General features: G+C 35.5%; 1 protein-coding gene across 3 annotated transcripts in view; it reads left to right on the forward strand.

Annotated features, from left to right (window-relative positions):
• DPP10 (dipeptidyl peptidase like 10) overlaps positions 1 to 19,433 on the forward strand; it is a 1,389,594-nt gene that overhangs the window by 1,311,577 nt on the left and 58,584 nt on the right. For all 3 annotated transcript variants that reach the window (XM_044242601.1, XM_044242600.1, XM_044242602.1), the window contains exon 13: positions 1,026 to 1,133. In XM_044242601.1, the coding sequence (XP_044098536.1) occupies positions 1,026 to 1,133 (108 nt within the window). The remainder of the gene's footprint in view (positions 1 to 1,025; positions 1,134 to 19,433) is intronic.

Raw genomic sequence — 19,433 nt, forward strand, 5'->3', positions numbered from 1 at the left:
AAGGAAAGAAACAGGAAGTAGGTAAAAGGGCATGAGGGATTCAGATAGAGGTGGATGATCTTGCTTCCAAGAGCTCCCTCTACAGGGGTAAATGGGAAGCACCTCACTGATAAGGTGACGTAGAGACAACATATGAAAGAGATAAAAGAAAGAACCAGACAAAGGGAATAAAAAGTGCAAAGGCCATGGAGCCGGAGCATGCATGATAAGGAAACAGGAGAACCAAAGGAGAGGAGATCAGAAAGAGAGTGCAGGGCCTGATCACCTGAAAGAACTTGTGGGCCACTTTAAAGACCCACAAAAGAAACCATAGCAAAGTCTTTCTTTTACCATGTGTATAATCACTTTCACTAATCCACTAGGAAAGAACACAGTGCTCTGTCAGGCAAATCCATTTTCTTAATGTTTTCCCTGGAGGAAAAGGAAAGCAATCTATATGTATAGCTTCCATCATTTAATTTTCAGAAAATAATTCTATTGATTTAACATGCCACTAGAGTTTAATTAAAAAATCACCAAATGGGCATTTGTGTGTGTGTTTTTTTGGAGGAGTGAACAGTGAAGATGAGAAGTTTGAATTAAATGACTTTCAGTGGATTCCTTCCAGTTTTGCAGCCTTTTAGTTCTCTGTTTTCATAAATTTATATATACAGGAAGTTCAAGTAACCAGAGTTGCTGAGTGAAATATTTCAGAAAAAATATATTTTCAAATGTATGTCTTTTGTAAACCATTCATTAAAGAGTTATTTATGGTAGTACAAATGAAAGAGAAAGGGGAATGATGAAGAGTAAGGTAGAGAGGAATGGAACGTTACTGTTCAATGGGCAGTTTCTAGTTGGGAAAAATGAAAAATTTCTGAAGCTAGATGGTGGTGGTCCATTCACATTATTTTTAGAGATAATTTTTAGAGCTAACTTGACCTTTTCACAAACTAATTCTAAATAAAAAATGGTGTGACCCATTAGCAATGGTTGGCAACACAAAGCACAATCTTGAGATCATTATATGCACTTTTGTATTTTAGAATGAGGAGCCGGTTTTTTCTAGAGATGGCAGCAAATTCTTTATGACAGTTCCTGTGAAGCAAGGGGGCCGTGGAGAATTTCACCACATAGCAATGTTTCTTGTTCAGGTAAGTGCTGGCTTCTTTCATTTAGTGTCATTGCTGTCCTGCTCATGAAGGTACAATTCCTGTGGCATATTCTGAACCTACAGTTAATGCCTGTTAAGTCCAGCCATATATTTAACCCAAGGACTATGTTTTAGGAAGAGGATCCCCCTCCATAGCTATAAATTCGAACTGTACCTTCCCACAAAACAGTCGGAGCACTCAGGAGAATTTTGTGAGTCACATACGTATGCTAAGAGGTGAGGGCCTTGGGATATAGAATTGAATACATGAAAATTACCCACCCCCTATTTTCATAGACTTTAGGTCAAACTAGAGAAAATTTTCATTCAACAAAAGACATATTCCTTATTTTGTACAAGAAGTATTTTCAAGGTACTATGAATATTTTAAATACTTGAAGCAAACTAAATGTCCATCAAAAAATTGAACAACTGAATACATTATTGTATATACAAGGAAATATAATGCACATTTGAAAAACCAGGATAAAGACACAGAGTCTGTGCTATAGTTCTAGAGACTTTCTGATAAAAAGGAAAGGCTTTAAATTTCAAATGAGCTAACAGTGAATAGTTTATACAGTTTTATTCAATTATTGAAAAATCAGAGAATTCAGAAATGGTTGAAATAAGACAAGGTTAATGAGTCAATCTGAATGTAATGGTCAATAACAAATATTCCGGAGAACTAGTTTCCTTCAAAATCAAATTAATAAACATCTCAGTCACAGGTAAAAGAAAATTTATAAAGGTAAAACTCTGTGGCTAAATTGGAATCCTTTTGGAGAGTTTACAAACTAGCCAAGAATCAACTTCATACTTACAAAATATAGAGTAAATATACATGTGCCAAAGGATCCCTAAACAACCTGGTTACTTTTAGGTCCTTAGAACCTTCAAGCCTTGCACATATTCTCAAACTTTTATCACCATCTACATACATATTTACATTCAGCAACTCAGTGCCTTGAATTCTCAAAATCTTGTGTTGGTAGTTTAAATTTAACACTTGTCTAAGCTCTGTACCTATTAAAATAATTGTCCTAATTTTAATTTTAATCAAAGCTAAAAAAATAATTAGGAATATGTATAATTTCTACAAGAGATGTAGATTAATTTTTATAGTGTATCATTAAGTTGGAAAAACGGGTTATAGACTAATACATAATGTGATCTCATTTATATCCTAAATAAATGTATCTGTATGTGCATAAACTTTGACAATTTTATATCTAGTAAAACGATTATATCAGATAGGTAGGACTAAGGGAACTCTTTTTTTTCCTTTTTTTAAAATGTGAACTGGAGGAACCTTCACTAGCAAACTGTTCTACCTGATTAATTCTAGCTAGCTAATAGTAAACTTTGTTATCATAAATACTATGAAGATATTTTGGCCAAAAATAATGAACCACACTTTCCAAATCTTAAAATTGACTGTGACATTTTATTAAATTTTTAAACTCCAGTATTTTATATTCAAGAAATTGGGTGAGAACCCAGGTGGTCAAAATTACATACAAATTGTAAAGATTTATAAGATAGGGAAAGAAGGATAAGGAAAGATGTGTAATACATCTTTATAGATACAATTCCAAGAAGACAATCTATTCAACAAATTGAGAAGACAAAGAGTGTCTTTTAACAAGTGTCAGATTGGGAGGGAATGGAGGTGCTGATGCTGGCATGTAGGAACTGAGATTTATGAACCTAACAGAAGTTGCTTTATAAGCCTTAGGAAGAAATACCTTCTGTCCCCTATCAAATGATCCTGACATGCAGGCTAATGCATTATTTCTGAAATGTTCAGAACAACTTTACAGAGCAGATGTGTTTACTTTGTTCCTCTTCTATATGAAGATTGTAACAAAGCTTTCATTGAAGTAGAAAATATTTTGATCTATTCTGGTTGCAGTTCAGGGAATCTGTGGCTTGCTTCACTGAGAAATAAACATGACTGCATGATTATTTATGGATATTTTGGCATTTTGGATGAAATTAATCTACTTTGTTAATGAGTTAGAGGTCAGTGGTTAGACAACTGTAAGCTATGCCTAAGTCTACACGCTCACCCAGTCTTAGTGAATAGTTTGAATTCCTTTGCCTCAGTTTTTTAAATAGCTTACAAAAAAGCTCCTTTATTAATCTTTTATGATTACCATTCTGACACATATATATGCTATAAAGACTTCTACAGTTCTAAATTGAATTAACTGAACTAATTTAAAATCAAACCCAATCTCATCACCCCACACTCTCACACTATACATCAATTGGTGTATGTATTTTAATTCCTTTTAACATTAAAAAAATTGATTTCCCTTAAATATTACATTCAAAGCTCACATATATATTTTTGTATTTAAAGAAAAATTTATAAGCATTTTAACATCATTATGTTAATATTTAATGTTATTCTTAAGTATGGTTTTAATAGCTGTTCAGCATTCTGCCAAATAGATTTACTCTATTGTTTTTAAATGAATCAATTTAATCATCATTAAAATTACTCTAATTTTGATACTAGAAATTATTCAGAGATAAATATTCTTATATATAAATACTTATTTGTGATTATTACCACAAAAATATATTTTATGATATCAAAAGATACCTAGGCAAAGCATATGTGTACATACATATTTGTTTAGGTTTTGATACTCAGTTCCAAATTGGCTGTCCAAAAATAGTATAATAATTTATAGTCTTAAACAGTAATGCATACTAGCATTGATGACTTTTTACCTTCTCTTTCTTCCCTTGACATACTGAAAGTGAGAACTGACAGGAACAGCCAACAGGCAGGATGACCACCCTTGCAGTATTGGAATCTTAGCTATATTTGAGAGCTTCCTCACTGACTGAAAATATATTTATCTATTGAAGTATCTTACTAAATGAAATTAGTAAATTTTTGTAAACCTTTTGCTCTCCTTCACAAGTAGGTAGATAAAAACTATTAACTGGAGATCAGGCTATATAATTAGTCTTTGAGGCTATTTCATTTTAAAGGGTGATGGTGGTCATTACAAATATTTTAGTGTTCTTTTTTTCTCATTTACAGAAGTGACTGATCTTTCCTAAAGTAATTTCAAAAAATAAAAGTGGAAAGAATTTATGTAGTTTCCTCATTTTAGACAAGATTATAATTTTATATAAACTATAGTCTTTCATTCTCATATTTTAAATTCTAATTTAAAGCATACTTTTCTCCTAATGCTACATAATTTTGAAAACGTTCTTTAGAAGATTAATATTTAGTTGACTGTACATAGATACTTAACCAGTATTTGTAATTTGCTGTAATTATATGTCATTATACAAGAAGCTACTTTATATTACGGATTATTTATTTAGTTTTGATTAACAGAACTAGAATTCCTTTATGAAAAGTAAAATATTTCTATTCTCTCTCTTTCTATGTATATATATAGTGCATATAGTGTATATATATTCTATGTATATATATATATAGAATATATATGAGCTTAGAAATATATACTAATATATCTATATACATACATATATTACTTTTATTTCTACATTACTTTCAGTATGAATATGTGATAGTAGAATTTCTCTACTTTTTTAAGTATTAATGAAAATAAAAACTGGCTTCTCCAAAAATCTATATAGTTAAAGTAATTGTTCTTTTGTGTAGAATATGCAGTATGCATTATTAATATCAATTTATGTATTTCCTGAACCAAAAAGTGATGCAGAACTTCTTTACCTCAGACCATTAAACTTGTGCCTGCTTCAGAAATGTTCCCCTTCCTCTTTCCCCTCCACATTATTCCTTACAGAGGCCTTTAACTTCTGAGGTGCCCTATCTGGAACTCTAATATCCCACACCCTGTAATGCAGGCTGCAGTTAAGTAAAAGGTTTCTGTCAAAAACATGGCTACCTTTTTCTCTCAAATATGGAGTAAGCAGAGTTTCAATCATGTTAAGTGGTTTAAATTCATAAACATAAGGAATTGCCCTGTCATCTTCCTAAATTGTGTTAAATGAAAAATTACATATGTTGGTGAATCCATTCTCTTTCTCTTTGCAGCAATAGAAAGTTTTGCTCATGAGAGCTGATGATTTCACTTGGAACAAATTTAAATGCCATTATTCATTACAAATACTGCAGAAAATGGCATGCCCCCATTTCACAATTCTATCACCTAATCAACCCAATAAATTTTTTTCATTAAATTTCACTACTGCGTCTGATTAGGACATTGTCTGAAAACAATTAGCTCACCTCATGTGATAAATAGACAGTAAATTAGAGCACGCTATTTTTAAGCACCACAATATTTCACTTACTTAGAAGCTGTAGAAGTTCAACAGAATTTAATATAAGAAATTAAAATGAGCAGTGTGTAATCAGGTAAAAAGCACATGCATTATTAAAATTTACTGATACCAATATCTTTCAAATTTTTAAATAGAAATATAAGATTAATATTTAATTTTTCTGAGTAAGAAAAAAATCTATACCAATTTGAGGGGATGTGTTTGATATCTAATGGAGTCTGATGTCTTATTCCCAAATTTTAATTGGGAATAAAAACACTTGGGGGGGGGACAAGATGGCGGGGTACTAGGAAGAGGCGTCTTTTCAGCTGGTACCCCAAAGTGAGCTGATTACCCACCAAAGAACTCTGATCACCCATGAAATCAGCCTGAGATCAGAATTATACACGTCTGGATCTCTACAGGGGCAGAAGACGCCAGTGAGCAGGTAAAGCGGAATGGGAACAGCGGACTGAGATCGGAAGATAAACAAAAGGGGGAGGGAGCCACCAGAGGCGACCGGTGGGAAAGTAATACCCCGATACGAGCGAGAGTGCCCTGCGTCTGGGGACCAGCATTAACTCGGAGACTGGTTGAAAGCACTCCAAAAGAGCAAAGGATCGCGGGGGCAAACTGTGGGAATCGGGGCGGCTAGGGACAGGGGCTTAAGTCCCCGGTCCCAGACGGCCTCCCCGGCGCGGAGGCAGAGAGAGTGCGGCGGAGAAACCGGCTCCTGGTCCCTAAGCCGCCAGCGTGCCCCAGAGCGCGGGGTTCCGGCTCCTGTGAGGGGATGGGAGCCGGTCTGCAGAACGCGCGCTAGCCCTACCACAAAGCTTGAGATGCGCGTGCACGTCGCTCCAGCTCTCCTGGGTTTCTAAGGCCCTGGGGCGCTTCTAGACCCGGGCCATTGTTTCAAAGTCTAAGCCTCGCGCCCGCGAAACTCTTCCCCGGACAGAGGCGCGCAAAAGCCCAGCCTGCGGCTTACGGACCAGCGCCCCGTTCTCAGTGCCCCAGACGCGCGCCCGACCCACAGCCGCCTCTGAAAAGAGGTGCGCGCAAGCCGGGCACTCCCAGCCCCGGCCAGCGGCAAAATCTCAGTGTGCGATCGCTGCTTGGAACCTCTCTGGCGGTCAGGAGCTCCCAGACAGCCGCCACTGCCTTGGCTTTGGGGACGAGCAAAAGATCCTGCGCCCCCAGGGTCTTTAACTTGGAACCTGCACTGCCAGCATCCAAGGGGGAATTTATTCAGCTTCTGCACCCAGACTGAGGCTTCTGAGACGGAGATCAGGAAGTGTTCCAGGGTGCACCTTGACTGCACCAGAGTTGATACATCCAGCTACATCTGTTCAGTCTTCTCCCACCAAAATGACTAGGAGGAGGAATGCCCAACAGAAGAAAAATACAGAGGATGGACCTTCCGCAACAGAGCTAACGGCTATCAACATAGACAATATGTCGGAAAGAGAATTCAGGCTAACAATTATCCAGGCAATAGCTAGGTTGGAGAAAGCCATGGATGACCAAACAGAATTGATTAGAGCCGAACTGAAAGCGACCAGACAGGATGTTCACAATGTTAGGGCGGAGCTTAAAGCTACCAGGGAGGAGGTCCACAATGCTCTCAATGAGTTCCAATCCAATCTAAACTCTCTCAAAGCTAGGGTAACTGAGACAGAAGATAGAATTAGTGATCTGGAAGACAAACAGATAGAGAGAAAGGATCAGGAGGAAGCCTGGAACAAACAGCTTAGATCCCACGAAAGCAGAATTAGGGAAATAAGTGATGCCATGAAGCGTTCCAACGTCAGAATTATTGGAATTCCTGAAGGGGAGGAGAAAGAAAGAAGTCTAGAAGATGTCGTGGAACAAGTCCTTCATGAAAACTTTCCGAATCTCGCGAATGAAACCAGCGTTCATGTACTAGAGGCTGAACGGTCTCCAACCAAGATTATACACTCCAAAAAAACATCACGACACCTGATAGTCAAATTGAGAAATTATAATTGTAGGTATAATCTCTTGAAAGCTGCCAGGGCAAAGAGGCTCCTTACTTACAGAGGGAAGCCCATCAGAATAACGTCAGACCTGTCCACAGAGACCTGGCAAGCCAGAAGAGGCTGGCAAGATATATTCAGGGCACTAAATGAGAAGAACATGCAGCCAAGAATACTTTATCCAGCAAGACTGACATTCAAAATGGATGGAGAGATAAAGAGTTTCCAAGACCGGCAAGACTTAAAAGACTATGCAACCACCAAGCCGATACTGCAGGAAATATTAAGGGGGGTTCTATAAAAGAGGAAAAATCCCAAGAATAGCATTGAACAGAAATATAGAGACAGTCTACAGAAAGAAAGACTTCAAAGGTAACTCGATGTCAATAAAAACGTATCTATCAATAATCACTCTCAATGTGAATGGCCTCAATGCACCCATAAAACGGCACAGGGTTGCAGATTGGATAAAACGACAGGACCCATCCATATGCTGTCTACAAGAGACCCATTTTGAACCTAAAGATACACGCAGACTGAAAGTGAAGGGGTGGAGAAGCATCTTTCATGCCAATGGGACTCAAAAGAAGGCTGGGGTAGCGATTCTCATATCAGATAAATTAGACTTCAAACTAAAGACTGTAGTCAGAGATACAGAAGGACACTACATAATCCTTAAAGGGACTATCCACCAAGATGATCTAACAATTGTAAATATCTATGCTCCCAATATGGGAGCAGCCAATTACTTAAGAAAACTGTTAATCAAGATAAAGAGTCATATTGATATGAATACACTAATCGTAGGTGATCTTAACACGCCTCTTTCAGAATTAGACAGATCATCGAAGCAGAAAATCAATAAAGAAACAAGAGGATTGAACGACACATTGGACCAGATGGACCTCATAGATATATACAGAACATTCCACCCTAAAACAGCAGAATACTCATTCTTCTCAAGTGCACACGGAACCTTCTCCAGAATAGACCACATACTGGGTCACAAATCAGGACTCAGCCGATACCAAAAGACTGAGATTATTCCCTGCATATTCTCAGATCACAATGCTTTGAAACTGGAGCTCAATCACAAGGAAAAGTTCCGAAGGAACTTAAACACCTGGAAGCTAAAGACCACCTTGCTTAAGAATGCTTGGATCAACCAGGAGATCAAAGAAGAACTGAAACAATTCATGGAAACCAATGAGAATGAAGACACTTCGGTCCAAAACCTATGGGATACAGCAAAGGCGGTCCTAAGGGGAAAATATATAGCCATCCAAGCCTTGCTCAAAAAAATTGAAAAATCCAGAACACACCAGCTGTCTCTACACCTTAAAGAACTGGAGGATCAACAACAAATCAAACCAACTCCACACATAAGAAGGGAAATCATCAAGATTAGAGCTGAGATCAATGAGGGAGAAACCAGAGATACAGTAGAACGTATCAATGAAACTAGAAGCTGGTTTTTTGAAAGAATCAATAAGATCGATAAGCCACTGGCTACACTAATCCAAAAGAAAAGAGAGAAATCCCAAATTCATAAAATTATGAATGAAAGGGGAGAGATCACAACTAACACCAAGGAAGTAGAAACAATCATCAGAAGTTACTATGAACAGTTATATGCCAATAAGCTTAGCAACCTTGATGAAATGGATGCATTCCTGGAAAAATATAAACTACCAAAATTGAACCAGGAAGAAATCAACAACCTGAATAGACCGATATCTAATAACGAGATTGAAGCAGTGATCAAAAATCTCCCAAAAAACAAGAGCCCAGGACCTGACGGATTCCCTGGGGAATTCTACCAAACCTTCCAAGAAGAAATAACACCTATTCTCCTGAAGCTGTTTCAAAAAATTGAAGCAGAAGGAAAACTTCCAGACTCTTTCTATGAAGCCAGCATTACCCTGATCCCCAAACCAGGCAAGGACCATACCAAAAAGGAGAATTTCAGACCAATATCACTGATGAATATGGATGCTAAGATTCTCAACAAGATCCTAGCCAACAGGATCCAACAACACATTAAAAAGATTATCCACCATGATCAGGTGGGATTCATCCCTGGGCTACAAGGATGGTTCAACATTCGTAAATCAATCAATGTGATACAACAAATTAATAGGAGAAGAGAGAAGAACCACATGGTCCTCTCAATTGATGCAGAAAAAGCATTTGACAAAATCCAACATCCGTTCCTGATTAAAACGCTTCAAAGTATAGGGATAGAGGGAACATTCCTGAACCTCATCAAATCTATCTATGAAAGACCCACAGCAAATATCATCCTCAATGGGAAAAAGCTTGCAGCCTTCCCGTTGAGATCAGGAACAAGACAAGGATGCCCACTTTCACCACTCTTGTTCAACATAGTATTAGAAGTCCTAGCAACAGCAATCAGACAACAGAGAGAAATAAAAGGTATCCAAATTGGTAATGAAGAAGTCAAACTCTCTCTCTTCGCAGATGACATGATTCTTTATATGGAAAACCCAAAAGACTCCACCCCCAAACTACTAGAACTCATACAGCAATTCAGCAGCGTGGCAGGATACAAAGTCAATGTGCAGAAATCAGTGGCTTTCTTATACACTAACAAGGAAAATACAGAAAGGGAAATTAGAGAATCGATTCCATTTACTATAGCACCAAGAACCATAAGATACCTGGGAATAAACCTAACTAAAGAGGTAAAGGATCTATACTTGAGGAACTATAGAACACTCATGAAAGAAATTGAAGAAGACACAAAAAGATGGAAGACCATTCCATGCTCTTGGATCGGAAGAATAAACATCGTTAAAATGTCTATACTGCCTAGAGCAATCTATACTTTTAATGCCATTCCGATCAAAATTCCACCGGCATTCTTCAAAGAGCTGGAGCAAATAATCCAAAAATTTGTATGGAATCAGAAGAGACCCCGAATCGCTAAGGAAACGTTGAAAAACAAAAATAAAGCTGGCGGCATCACCTTACCTGATTTCAAGCTTTATTACAAAGCTGTGATCACCAAGACAGCATGGTACTGGCATAAAAACAGACACATAGACCAGTGGAACAGAGTAGAGAGCCCTGATATGGACCCTCAACTCTATGGTCAATTAATCTTCGACAAAACAGGAAAAAATATACAGTGGAAAAAAGACAGTCTCTTCAATAAATGGTGCTGGGAAAACTGGACAGCTATATGTAGAAGAATGAAACTCGACCATTCTCTTACACCGTACACAAAGATCAACTCAAAATGGATAAAAGACCTCAACGTGAGACAGGAATCTATCAGAATCTTAGAGGAGAACATAGGCAGTAATCTCTTCGATATCAGCCACAGCAACTTCTTTCAAGATACGTCTCCAAAGGCAAAGGAAACAAAAGCGAAAATAGACTTCTGGGACTTCATCAAAATCAAAAGCTTCTGCACAGCAAAGGAAACAGTCAAAAAAACAAAGAGGCAACCCACGGAATGGGAGAAGATATTTGCAAATGACAGTACAGACAAAAGGTTGATATCCAGGATCTATAATGAACTCCTCAAACTCAACCCACACGAAACAGACAAACACATCAAAAAATGGGCAGAAGATATGAACAGACACTTCTCCAATCAAGAAATACAAATGGCTATCAGACACATGAAAAAATGCTCATCATCATTAGCCCTCAGGGAGATTCAAATTAAAACCACATTGAGATATCACCTTACACCAGTTAGAATGGCCAAAATTAACAAAACAGGAAACAACATGTGTTGGAGAGGATGTGGAGAAAGGGGAACCCTCTTACACTGTTGGTGGGAATGCAAGTTGGTGCAGCCTCTTTGGAGAACAGTGTGGAGATTCCTCAAGAAATTAAAAATAGAGCTTCCCTACGACCCTGCAATTGCACTCCTGGGTATTTACCCCAAAGATACAGATGTCGTGAAAAGAAGGGCCATCTGTACCCCAATGTTTATAGCAGCAATGGCCACAGTCGCCAAACTATGGAAAGAACCAAGATGCCCTTCAACGGATGAATGGATAAGGAAGATGTGGTCCATATACACTATGGAGTATTATGCCTCCATCAGAAAGGACGAATATCCAACTTTTGTAGCAACATGGACGGGACTGGAAGAGATTATGCTGAGTGAAATCAGTCAAGCAGAGAGAGTCAATTATCATATGGTTTCACTCATTTGTGGAGCATAACCAATAGCATGGAGGACAAGGGGCGTTAGAGAGTAGTAGGGAATTTGGGTAAATTGGAAGGGGAGGTGAACCATGAGAGACTATGGACTCTGAAAAACAGTCTGAGGGGTTTGAAGTGGCGGGGGGGTGGGAGGTTGGGGTACCAGGTGGTGGGTATTATAGAGGGCACAGCTTGCATGGAGCACTGGGTGTGGTGAAAAAATAATGAATACTGTTTTTCTGAAAATAAATAAATTGGGAAAAAAAAAAAAAAAGAAAGAAAAAAAAATATGAAAATGAAAAAAAAAAAAAAAAAAAAAAAAAACACTTTATCTGCATCCTAGATTGTCACCACTCTAGTGAAGGAAATAATTAGTTCGACTGCTATTTATTCTAAAATTAAAGTGAAATATGAGTTTAATTTAAAGGCCGTGTTGCCCTTGTCAAAAGTCCACTGTGCTTTCATATCCATAATCATTTTTTTTTCTGTTCTACCAACTTAATAATATAGAGACCATGGTTGCATGGGAAGAACTGTGTGCATCAAAAATTATTATTATTTCCTGCTTTGTTAAATTTTCTTGGTCACAAATGCTTGTCTTTTGAAGGTGGATTGAAAACAGATACAGACACCTCGCTCATGAAATCTAGTCAAGTTCCCTGATACTTATTTTGAACTTACTATATGGACATCTACTGTATTCTGATTCGCACTACAATTACTTACCTGAAGTCCAGATCAAAAGTAATATTCTCACTGCAGTGATATAATCTGATATGCATTAGTGGGAAAGAGTTGATTCTTAACACTATAACTATAGAACTATAAAAGATAGGGTCTGCTATTAAATGTGAAATGAGGTTTAACTTACTCCATAGCCCAGATTTGCCCTGTTGGATATAAAGCAAACAGAGCAATTTGAATGATTGTGAGGTTACTGTTAAAGCTTCCAACAAGGGAACTTTTGGGTCCTAAATTAGAAGCATAATAATTTATGATAGATATATTACTGAAATTAATAATGTACAGTTTTAATTTTGTATACATTGTGTACAGGCATTGTCTCAAAGCACTGGATTTTTGCTCGTGATCACTTGTAATGTGGATACTCTTCTATCCTTAAGCATACACCTACAAATAACAAATTTTTTCTGAAAACAATCGAAAATATAATCAACCTAGAATTCTTTGAACAGAAGGCATCTCTAGATATGTACAAATATAGAGCAACATTTCTTTACCTTTTAATGTTTTGAGATGTTGTTCATCTTAAAAGATGAACTAAAGATGCACTAAAACCTTGAGATCTTAGTATCCTGTCCTTGGCTCATTCAAAGCAGGGTCTGAAAATGAGTAAGGAAAACCATCTGTTGGTAATGTTGACCTGTGGGAATTTGGCCATTAAATATATGACTTCAGAACTCTATGTAAGCCTTTGGTCCATGTCTGCCTCAAATCACAGAAATTTGGTTTCATCTTTGCATTTATACTTTCATTCAACAAATACTTATAATGCACTGTAAAGTGTCAGATAGTATGCAAAAAACAAGTTAAAGAAGCCATATGTTTGTTGTTGATGTTAAAAAGTTAAAAGTCGGGGTGCCTGGGTGGCTCAGTGGGTTAAGCCGCTGCCTTCGGCTCAGGTCATGATCTCAGGGTCCTGGGATCGAGTCCCGCATCAGGCTCTCTGCTCGGCAGGGAGCCTGCTTCCTCCTCTCTCTCTCTCTGCCTGCCTCTCTACCTACTTGTGATCTTTCTCGGTCAAATAAATAAATAAACTATTTAAAAAAAAAAAAGAAAAAAAGTTAAAAGTCTAGAGAATTCCTTTTAAACAAGGAATAGATGATTTAGAGAGATGTCTTAATATAGACACAGACCAATAAGACATTGAGAATTTTTGAAGGAAAATTCTAGTACTATCTATATGTAGTGGAGCAGAACACCCTTTTAGTTTCTGCTTCCAGTAGTATGGAAAAATTGATATTATAATAAGATTCTCCCATATCAAAACCCTCAGTTTCTGGATGTATTTATACCAAAGACACATGTGAAGTATTACTCACCTAATGTATTGCATTCTCAGAAGACAATCCAATTGAATTAGAGGTGAGTTCCAACATAAATAACTGTCCCAAAGCCATACATTTGGAAATAAAGTATAATTCCTGCATTATTCATGGGTTTAGTAGGAAATATATACACTATATTATATACATAAATGTAATACATAATCTATAAAAGGAACTAGGTACTATATAACATTCAATATCAGAATTTAGAAAAAACAAAATAAATGCAAATGAAGAAAAGAAATGAAAAATACAGTAGTAGAGTTTAGTGAACTAGAGAAAAAGGTAAAATAATGAGGCTTAGCAAAACAAATATTTGGCTCTTTGCAAAAAAAGAAAAATTAAACCTAAAATGTCTATTAAGTTTAATTTAAAAAGTGGGAAAATTGCCAAAGTATAAGTAATGAAAAAGAAGCAAAACTGTAGATTTAAAAATGTATTTTAAAATAGTATTAATAACTTCAAGCCAACAAATTTGAAAACTTGAGTGAAATGTATAAACTCTAGAAAAAAAAATTACCAAATCTGATTTAAGAAACCATCTGGTTGTCCCATATTATTAAGGTAATGGAACAATGTTTTTAAATGTCTCTGCATCAAGTACAGGTGTTTTTCAAAGGTGGGCTCTACTAAATACTCAAAATGTTCAAGAAGCACACACTTAAATTGTATAGTAACACATTCAGAAAATAGAAAAAGATGGACTTTTTTTTAGTGTATTTTATGATACAAGTATCATCCTGTACCCAAAACCAAATGAAGATAGTATGAGAAAGGACAATTAGAGGTCACTTAGGAACTCCTAAATCAAATTGTAGCAAATTGAATTCTTCAGTGGATTAAAAAAAAAAAATTCCTATTATTTTTCACATAGGAATGCTAAGTTTGCTTAAAATGTAAATAATAATTTAATTCATTGCATTTGCATCTACACAAAAAGATAGAATGGTCTTCTAAATGTAGAAACAGGCTCTAATAAATTCCACAAAATCCACATTTAGAAATCTTAGAAATATAGGAACAAAGACAAATTCTTTAAGCTAATAAAGGCATTCGCCAAAAACTTAGGTAATTTAGTACAGTAGATCATTGATTATATTCCTTCTAAAAATCAGCATTGAAACTATGTATATTGACAGGTAGCAAACAGACTTGACCTGGGGATCATTTCCTAACGTGTAAAAATATTGAAACACTATGATATATACCTGAAATTATAAGATATTTTGTCAGTTAAACTTAAATATTAATTATCATTAAATAAGCAATTGTAGGTACAAAATTATCAAATGTGAGACTTAAAATTCAGAAAAGCCTTCATAAAGTAGAAAGAAAAGTTGTAAACCAAACCATAACAGATTTTGGGAAGGAAACTGAAAAAAAATAGTACAAAATAGTAACTAATAGATTAATTGAAAGATGAACAAGAGTAAACAGGTATTGCTGAAAATATACTAGTGGGTATCAAGAAGATAAATGGAAACAAATGAGTAAACAGAGAGGATCAGAAATTGCTAAGATAGGAAAATAATATGAATTGATATTTAATTGGATTTCTTAAAAAAGAGGAGAAGAAGAGTAGAAGAAAGGTAGCATTTAAAACCATAACCCAGCAATAAACCCAAACAACAAAAAATGGTAAAGAAAGAAAAGATAGTTTTTGGGGGGGTTGTAAGAGCATTATTAAAGTTATTAGTACATCAATAATGTATAAAAATAAAACAAAACTGACCACTCGATTTCAGAACATTTAAAAATATTACAAAAACTGCCTACAAAAAACTCATTAAATGTGATATCCATAATATAAAAACCCATTAAATGTGATATCCATAATATAAAATCTGACAGAAATTTTCAAAAGTTATCAGTCATACCCAATAAGTGTAATTTGGCTTAACTTATGTACCAAAATTTTTAAGAATATGTTTCTCATACTGGTTTTTGAAATTAATGCAATTCAGTCTTTTTGAAAATACACATTTAAAAAGGGATTTAGAAAGGCTAAATACTGATGCTAGACAAGATGAGTTTTCATGCCCCAAGGCATTTAGAAGAGCAGAAGATACTTTATAATGTTCAATGGCATAAATCACAAGGAAGGTATAATAGAAATGTCTGGATCTATGCCTCGGATATTTCAGTAGCTACCTTCATAAAGTGGAAATGCACAAAAGCTACTTGATATGTGGAAGCCTTCTTGTACCATCCTTGGTCTAAAGTGAATCACATTATATGGTTTTTATATGTATATATGTTGATTATGTTATACATAATATATATTATAATGTTATTGTATTATTTTCTATTTTATTATATTAACCACATTATATATGTACATATGTATGTGTGTATATATGTGTGTGTGTGAGATAAATCCTTTTCAAGTTTTTCAGTGTTCAAGGGAACACTGACTGAAGTTGAACATGTAGTTTAAAGGCTCAATAAATTCTGTAAACTAGAACTTATATGAAAGCATGCTATGATCACAAGGTAATAAGCCTAGATATCAAGAATACATTTTTAACAAGCTTTCTGGCTAGCAAACTTTTTAAAAGTAAATTCAATTAAACAATTACTTAGAAATTTCAAATTTGCCAAATTTATACAATAGCAATAACAACAAGAATGACAATGCCTTCTTCAGAATCAGATGTCAGAATAAAACTCATAGCTATATAAACTTATAACAACTAAAATGGAGGAATGAAATTAAATGAGTTGAATTCCTAACCCAAATGGCTAAAAAAATACCAGCAAAGACAAATTTAGAACTAATAAAAAACAATAATGTTTGCTCTCTTGGAAAACACGCACACAGGGGCGCCTGGGTGGCTCAGTGGGTTGAAGCCTCTGCCTTCGGCTCAGGTCATGATCTCAGGGTCCTGGGATCCAGCCCCACATCGGGCTCTCTGCTCAGCAGGGAGCCTGCTTCTTCCCTCTCTCTCTGCCTGCCTCTCTGCCTACTTGTAATCTCTCTCTATCAAATAAATAAATAAAATAAAAAAAAGAAAAGAAAACATACACAGACAAAACACAAGCTGGCCCAACTGAGGAAAAAATGAGAAACAAAACACACACAATTATAAATGACTGGTAGGAAATAACAAAGGGCATTTTAATAGATCCTGAGAGAGTACTTTGCAGAACTCTTTGCCAATTAATTTGAAAATTTAGACCAAATGAACAATTTCATGAGGAAATACATTTAACCAAAACTGCCCCAAGAGAGACAGACAGCTTACATTGACTAATTACACAGAAGAAATAAAATGTCATCAAAGAACTACACCACAAAGGAACACCAAGGCCCACAGGATTGTATAAGAGAATCTTACCAGACTTTCAAAAGTAATGGCAACACAATTCGAATTGTTATATAGCATTGGTTTTCTTTATAGTTGCTATAAAAAAAGGCCTTTTATAAAATTTAATACCAATTCCTGGTTTTAAAAAACTTTAAAGTATAGGAATTGGTAGATAATTTCTTAAAATGATAAAACGCATATGCCTCAGTCCATAACCCAGCAGAGTGGCATTCCCATTAAGGTTGGGAACAAGAAAGCATGCACACTGTCTCCACAATATTGCTTTGGGAAGCATTCATGTAAATCAGATGAAAATATGATGAAAACCATAAGCCATAGATTTGGAGAAGTATTCAGTGAGATAGCAGGATAGATACTCAGTATATGGAAATGAATAGTGTTCCTATTTGCAAATAATAACCATTTAGAAAGGATTTGGAATAAAAAGCCATACGCATTAACATCAAACAGTAATGAATATGAAAATGAAACACATATGAAGTGTGCAAAATGTACAGAACCTCTATGAGGACAACATTAAGACATTTCTGAAAGGCATAAAGAAGACTTGAACAATCGGAAAATATCCCTGTTCTGGGTTCAAATGACTGAAGACCATAAAGAGTATTATGTATCAATAACAAATATTAATTATAAATTTTATTTTATCCCAATAAGAAATTCTAGCAAGTTTTTATATGCTTGAATGAGATATGCTTATTTTTATCAAATAATATCTAGGAAAATCCTGAAAAAGTAGTGAGAAGGGGTGAATTCTAAGTATTATAGATGTTAAAAAAATCTGTAATTAAGAATGTGTGGTTTTGGGACATGAATTAACAGAGACTAAAGCATAGATAATACAGAAATAGCCTTAGACACATATTGTAATTTAATATATGATAAAAATGACATTTCAAAGTACTGGAAAAAGTGAATTTTTTCATAAAATAGTTTTGGAAAAATTGAGTATCATTAGGAAAGATAAAAGTAGTTACACACTACCATCATAATTCTAAAATCAGAGATTTGACTTTGAGAAATAAAACCTTACATGTACAAGGTGAAAACACCAATAAAATTATTAATAACCTTAGACTGAAGAAAGCCTTTAAACTATGCACCAGTATACAGAGACAATGTAAGAATATAATGGTAAATTTGATAACATAAAGATTAGAAAAAAATTTTGGGAAAAACAGTACCATAACTGATGTCAGCACAGAATGACAAATCGGGAGAACATATCTGCAGCTTACATCTCACAAAAGGGATATAAAGAGCTCCTAAAAAATAAAGACCAGAACCAAAGAAATCTAATAGATAATACAGACAAACATTAGCAGAGGTAATGACTGAATCTTATTTGTAATGATGCAAATGACAGATTATATATGTTGTCTTATACATATATACATACATATGTATATCTCATGCTCAACTTATTTCCAAAGAGAAATGCAAAATAGGTACCTTATACCTTGCTGGTGGATGTACAAAATGATACTTTCCATATGGAGGAGTACATCATGACAATATTTCTCTACATGTTAAATACAAGCATATATACAGAGTTAATTACTGTGGTATTACTTGAGATGTGTTTCTTAGGAAGCTAGTTAAGGTACACAGGGGACTATGTAAGAATAAAAAGGATGGAAGAAGGGGCACCTGGGTGGCTCAGTCAGTTAATACTTGCCTTCAGCTCAGGTCATGCTTCTCCTCTGCCTGCTGCTCCCCCTGCTTGTGCTCTCTCTCTGTCATATGAATAAATAAAACCTTAAAAAAAAAAGTTGGAAGATCTAGAACAATGGAGCACCTCCTATACTCTGATTTATATGTATATGTGTAACTGTTTATATTTATAGTTATATAATATTAATGTTCTAAGTATAAAAAGCTTCCCCCCAAAAGGATGAGAACCTAATAAAAAAATTTCTATATGTACATATATTATATATGATATATTATACATATATCTATATATCTACCTATCTATATAGATATAGATATAGATCTATCTATATATATGTACATAGTGTGTTTGAATCATCTACTTTTTTTTTTTTTTTTACCTTTTAAAAAAGATTTTACTTATTTATTACCAAGGAAGAGAGCCAGAGAAAGAGCAAGAGTGGAGGGGGAGGGGCAGAGGCAGAAGCAGACTCCCTGCTGAGCAGGGAGCCCGGCTTGGCTTCCATCCCAGACCCTGGAATCACGACCTCAGCCTAAGGCAGATGCCTAACTAACTAACCCATCCAGGTGCCCCCCATCTACATAATTTTAAAAGAAAATGAAATACAAAAAGTGAGGACAACAAAGCCTATGTTGAAATACTAAGAGAAGTAAATACACCTGGATATAAATCAAACTGATATGAATTTGAATTGAAGATAATACTAAGGACACACACACGCACAGGAAGAGAAACAGGGAAATCTTTCTAGCTATCCATCAG

This window comes from Neovison vison, chromosome 3, assembly GCF_020171115.1.
Source record: "Neovison vison isolate M4711 chromosome 3, ASM_NN_V1, whole genome shotgun sequence".
In the NCBI taxonomy this organism is placed as follows: Eukaryota; Metazoa; Chordata; class Mammalia; order Carnivora; family Mustelidae; genus Neogale; species Neogale vison.